The sequence below is a fragment of the Equus asinus genome, chromosome 2 (genome assembly GCF_041296235.1).
Source record: "Equus asinus isolate D_3611 breed Donkey chromosome 2, EquAss-T2T_v2, whole genome shotgun sequence".
Lineage (NCBI taxonomy): Eukaryota > Metazoa > Chordata > Mammalia > Perissodactyla > Equidae > Equus > Equus asinus.
Window position 1 is genome coordinate 26,486,612 of NC_091791.1, and position 6,000 is coordinate 26,492,611.

Genomic DNA, 6,000 nt, shown 5'->3' on the forward strand with positions numbered 1-6,000 from the left:
GCATCAGACCTTCAACAGCAACACTTGAAGCCAAAAGACAATAAATGGAAAAAAGTCTTTAAAATCCTAGGAAAAATTTATTCTTGAACTAGAATTCTGTAACCGAACTATACATCAAATATGACATTACGATAAGGACATATTCAGACAGGCCAGGTATTAAAAAAAAATGTACCTTCCATGGATCCTTTCCCAAAAGACTAGTGAAGTTTATACATGATCAAAACAAGGAGGAAATTCCAATAGAAAAAACAAAGCATTTAAGACACTCGAAGTAGTTTGAACTCCCTAGATTTCTAGGGCGGAAAATTATAACCCATTATTGAAAAATAACTAAAAAAGAGTTAGAGATAAAACATATGCATACATAGGAAGACTCAATAACATACAGATGTTAATTTTTCCAAAACTGACATAAATTCAATGAAATCTCTCCAAAAAAACACAGATTTTTGTGGAACTCAATTAAGCTAATTCTAAAATGTACATAGAAACACTAAGGGCCGAGAATATACTAGACAATGTTGAAGAACAAGAAGAAGTCTTACTCTAGCAGAGATTTATTTTGACGCTTTCCTAATTAAGACGGTGGGATATTGGTACAGGAATACACAAATAAATCAATGAAGAAAATAGAGATTGCAGAAAGAGACACACGTTAAATAACAGACAGGACACGGTACAGCAGTGGGAAAATAGTTACCCCCAATGATGAGCTCTGGGACAATGAGGAATCCACACAGAGAAAAAAATGAAATTGGACCCCCTACCTGATACCATTTGCAAAAATCTATTCTAGGTGGATTGTAGACCTAAATGTTAAAAGCAAAATCATAAAACTTTTACAAGATAATTTAGGGGATTATCTTCATGATCTCAAGTTAGGAAAGAATTTCTTAAACATAATACAACAAGCATTAACCAGAAAGGAAAAAGTTGACAAACTAGACTACATTAAAATCAAGAACTTCCTGTTTATAAAAAGATACCATAAAGAAAATGAAAAGACAAGCCACAGAATGGGAATATATTTGAAATAACCATAACCAGCAAATGGTTAACATCCAGAATACACTACAAATAAATAAGAAAAAGACATCTAATAGGAACATGAACGAGAGACTTGAACACAAAAGAAATCCAAATTACTAATAAACCTTTGAAAAGAACTACTTACTAGTAGTCAGAGAAAGATGAATTAAAGCCACAGTGAAAAATATAACATTAGGTTGTCAAAAGTTAAGAATTCCGACAATATGGAGCCAGCTGGTGGCCTAGTGATTGAGTTCACGTGCTCTGCTTTGGCAGCCCAGGGTTCACGGGTTCCGATCCTGGGCACGAACCTAGCACCACACATCAAGCCGTGCTATGGCAGTGTCCCACACACAACGTAGAGGAAGACTGGCCCAGATGTTAGCTCAAGGTCAATCTTCCTCACCAAAAAAATAAAATTAAATTAAAAATTCTGACAATACCTAATGCAGGCAAGATGCACAGCAAGAAAATTCTCATTCACAGCTGGTGGGAGTGTAAACTGGTATAGTTTGGCATCATCTAGTAAAATTAAAGATACACTAGCCCATAACCCAGCAATTCTACTCCTTGACTCTGATGGTTGTTCACACAGGTTCACTTTATTATTATTTGCTAAATGTACATATATGTTTTTCATCCAGCACAGTGGTGAGTTCTGTTTCAATTCAATTCATAATTTTACGTCATTCCTTTTTATGTTGAAAGCAAAAGAAATCCAACGTAAAAAGTTGTGAGGGACACTACATATCTTCATTTATATGTCAAATAATCATTAAAAAGAAAAAATAAATTTAAAATAGGGAAGAATTTTGGGGGGGGGGTTTTTTGTGTGTGTGAGGAAAACTGGCCCTAAGCTAACATCTGTTGCCAATCTTCCTCTTTTTGCTCGAGGAGGACTGTCACTAAGCTAACATCTATGCCAATCTTCCTCTACTTTATGTGGGATGCTGCAACAGCGTGTTGACTAGCGGTGCTAGGTCCGTGCCGGCATCCAAACATGCGAACCCTGGGCCGCCGAAGCGGAGCACACGAACTTAACCACTACACCACTGGGCCAGCCCCTAAAATAGGAAAGATTTTTCAGGAAAGAAAATATCTGTTACAGAGTTGTATAGTGCTGGATTGAGTGGAAAGAATACAACTATATGATGGAAAATGTTTCAAGTAAATAAATTACACAAATGACTGCCTATTTACACTTTAATCTTTATAATGGTTATTAACTTCCATAAGCAAATGAGAGAATCAATTTTAGAAAGCTTTCTACTGTATACTACAATATTAAAGTTTGATAGCTTTTTCCGCCACACAAAAGGAAGTTTGCAAATTTAAAATTTCTAGAGAATCTTGGAAAACAAAAACTTTTAGGAAAAAGAGGCAAAAAGGTCAGAGAAGTTTAAATTTTCTCAAAAAAAAATTCTCAGAGCCTATTCGTTGGAAGCATAAAGATGAAAGAACTCATGCTCTTCAAACATCACTTAAAACCGTCATCAAGCCCACAAAAATTATCCTTGACATAATTTTATAGTGTTCGACTACATGGAGAAAGTCTCTTGTTTTTCAGAAAATTTCAATTGATGTCTCACCACAGGATGATATGTTACCTTTGCAAAAAGACTCATTAAAGAATTAATCATGTAGTATTATCCACACAATCTGCCTGTGCCATTGGAAACCATGAAAATTGGTTTATCATCTTGGTGGTCCCTTTTCCTGTCCCATCCCATATTTTGCTTCTGAGCGCTAAATGTCACAAGTAATTCCTACCATTTACTGCGCCCTTTTTATATGCCTTTTCTTTATCATCTCCTTTAATTCTCACACACTGAGGAGTAGGTCTTACTGATGAGGAAAGTGAGACATGGAACGATTAAGTAACTCGTCCAAGGTCACAGGCTGCCAGTGAGGGAGCCAAGATACAGTCCAACCCCAGAGCCAGCGTCTTAATACTATAGTGTTTCTGGTCGATAAAACATTTATACCATGAAAACTGCCCATAATCACCTACCTCCTTCAACTACGAGATTCCAGATGCCTGGAGGATTTATTTCTGCCTCCTATATAACTGCATACTCACAGAACGTTCACAGGTGAAGGAATCTAAACAAACCTTTAGGGAAATCTATGCTTTTCCAGCTAAGAAAACAGAGGTGCAAGGAAGTTAAGTATTCTGTCTAAGACCACAGAGCTGGTCTGTGACAGCCAGCACTAACACACAATTCTTGACTCCCAGGAGGGATCCTCCCGCTGCACTAAAAGCCCTCCCTCCCATCTATCCATACTGCAGGCTCTTGCTGAAATCCACAGTGTACCCTCCACACAAGCAGTGAAGCTCCCTCTGCCAACTTTCACTGCACGCAATAGCTTCATACAGAGCTCACGGGCAGGGAACGCACATTCTTTCATTTCAACAAATATATAAAGAGACACACTACTTGCTAAAGCAAGAGATGAACCCAAATGCGTAATCGTGGCCCCTGGTCTTATCATAAAAACACAAACACATTAACTATAATATGACCAGCGCCACAGCAGCCATGTGAACAACGTGTTGTGAAAGCGCACAGAGGAGTGGACGTTTCAGCCCAAGTAAAGAATGAGGAGGGCTAGGGCTGCGATCCACCGGAGGCAGGGCAAAGGCAGCAGTGAGATGCTGCTCAGAAGGGAGCAAAAATATACCAGTTCTACCAACGCACGTTCAAGAGTAAACAAGAGTTTACTAAAAACAAGAGTAAACAGAGGGTCAGACGACCTGAGTTCACACCCTGTGTGACTCTCAACAGTTTCTGAGACTCAGCACCCTCATCCTTGACATGCAGATACCCCTGACCTGCCCCCCCTCCCAGCACTTTCGCGGGGGCCCAATTAAGTGAAAGTGCTTTAAAAACTGCAAAGTCCGGCATAAACCTAAGTTATTTATGTTTTTACTTCTAGGCAACCCCGTGGGCCCTTCCCCCTAAACTGTGTCTCATCAAAACCTCACACAGGACGAAAATATTCCGATGACATCATACCTATACTCCTTAGAGAAAGCCAACACTTACTATCAACGCCTTCACGGTCAAACATCAAAGCTCCTTCTACTGAAATAAACACAGTACCTATGAAAATATACGTGTATAGACGTGCGTGTACACACGTATTTTTTTATTGTGCGTGTATTTTTTTTTAATTTCCTAAGCGCTGATATTGATTTCTAGTCAATGCTTGCTTTAATTATATTTATAAACTAGTATCAGGTGCAGGTTTTCTTCTGGAAATTTTCTATCAGAAATTCTATTCCATTTTACAGTATGCGGTCAAGCAACCGACTCAAGACTAGTCTGCAATGAGCAATCACTCTGCCCTCCTCCCAAGTGACAGGTTATGTATTAACCACAGAAACCAACCAAACACACGCCCCGGACCCTCAAAAAGGAACTGTTTTGGTATAAGCATAAACACGAACGCAGAGGTAGCAGACAAATACAAATCCACTTATAAGGAGTTTCTGATTTTAAAAACTGGAAGGCCACCATCAGACCCAACCTGTAAATTAAAGGACACCCTCGTTTCCTTGAAAGTGTGACGGAGTGGACTGGACAACCTCGCCTCCCTTTAGCAGTCACTCTCCAAACTACATCCAGGCCCCATCGTGTCCAACCTGAAACCCTGCTGTCCCAGCGGCTCCTTGGATGGCGACCTAAAGAAGGTTCCAACGCCCCGCTGTCGGAGTCCGAAGAAGGGGCGGGAGGCAGGAAAGGGCCAAGGGAGCGAGGAGCGCTCGCGCCACCCCCGGCCCGGGGCTTTCATCTCCCCGGCGCAACTTCCCGTTCTCTCCCTCTTACCTTGTACACTTTCCCGAAGGCGCCGTCGCCCAGTTCCCCTATAATTTCCCAAAACTCCTCGGGGTTCAGGTCCCTCTTCACATGCTCGTACTGCTTCTTCTTCTTCTCGCTCCCCAACTTGAAGATCTTACGGAAATTGAAGAAGGACATTTTTCCTCCCCACAGAGTTCCTCGCACTTAAGGACTGAAAACAACAATAAAAGGCAAAGTTTCTCCTCCCGCGCGACCCGGCGGGCGGCAGGCGGCGGGCGCGGGCTCTCCGGGCTCCCGCCGCTCCGGCCGGGCCGTCCCCGGGGAAGGCGGGGCGCGACTCGGGCTCCGGCCCACGGGGTGGGGACGCTGCGCGGGCGGCCCCTCCCGCCGAGCCGGGCCCGCGGGCCGCGCGGGTGGGCGCCCGGCCCCCAGCCGGCCCTCGGGGGGCGGCACCTGGCCGGACGCTCTTCCCCACCCGGCCCGGCCCGACGGGTCCGAGCGGTCCGGACGCCGGCGGCCGCCGCGGCTTAGGCCCGTGTCACAGCGAGTCTCCAGGGGCGGCGGCCACTCCGGGCGAGGAGCGCGGCCGGCGGCCTCCGAGGCGGGCAGTCGGCAGGCCGAGCTCCACCGACTCGGGCCGCGAGCCTGGGGTCCCCTCTGCAGCCGTCGGCTCCCACGGCGCCAGGCCCGCGCGTCCCCTCGGCTCTGGGGCGCCGCCGCCGCCTCGCTCCCTCACCAGCCCACACAGCTCCGCCTGGAGCGCGCGCCGACGCCGACGCCGACGCCGCAGCGCGCCCGCGCCCCATCCCCCCCACCCCGCCTCCCCCGGCCGCGCGCCTCGCTCTCCGCGCACTCGCGCGGGGGCGTCCCCTCTGGCCCCGCGCACGCGCGTTGAGTCCAGCGAGCGGGCGGCCCGCAGGGGCTCTCAGGCGCCCCCAGGCGCCTCGAGCGGGATGCGATGTGAACGCTTGCGCTGGTCGCCCCTTGAAGCTTGCTCCCGGCTTGCCTGGCACGCCCCAAATCCTTGTCGGCGCACGGCTTTGGTGGGGTTTCCCCTGCAGGGAAGACCCTCTTGGTTGTGCCAGCGGATGTTGTCTCCATTCTGGATCTGGGAAAATTTGTAAAGAGTGGAAGCTAAACTGTCCTGATTGGGACCCGAAAATGG

General features: G+C 46.1%; 1 protein-coding gene across 3 annotated transcripts in view; it reads right to left on the reverse strand.

Moving 5' to 3' along the window:
- SLK (STE20 like kinase) overlaps nt 1-5,170 on the reverse strand; it is a 52,783-nt gene extending 47,613 nt beyond the window's left edge. For 2 of the 3 annotated variants that reach the window (XM_014829108.3, XM_014829107.3), the window contains exon 1: nt 4,863-5,170. In XM_014829108.3, the coding sequence (XP_014684594.1) occupies nt 4,863-5,012 (150 nt within the window). In that variant the 5' untranslated portion in view covers nt 5,013-5,170. The remainder of the gene's footprint in view (nt 1-4,862) is intronic. The other variant, XM_070483780.1, reaches the window with a different exon arrangement.
- Between the last annotated feature and the right edge of the window lie 830 nt (nt 5,171-6,000).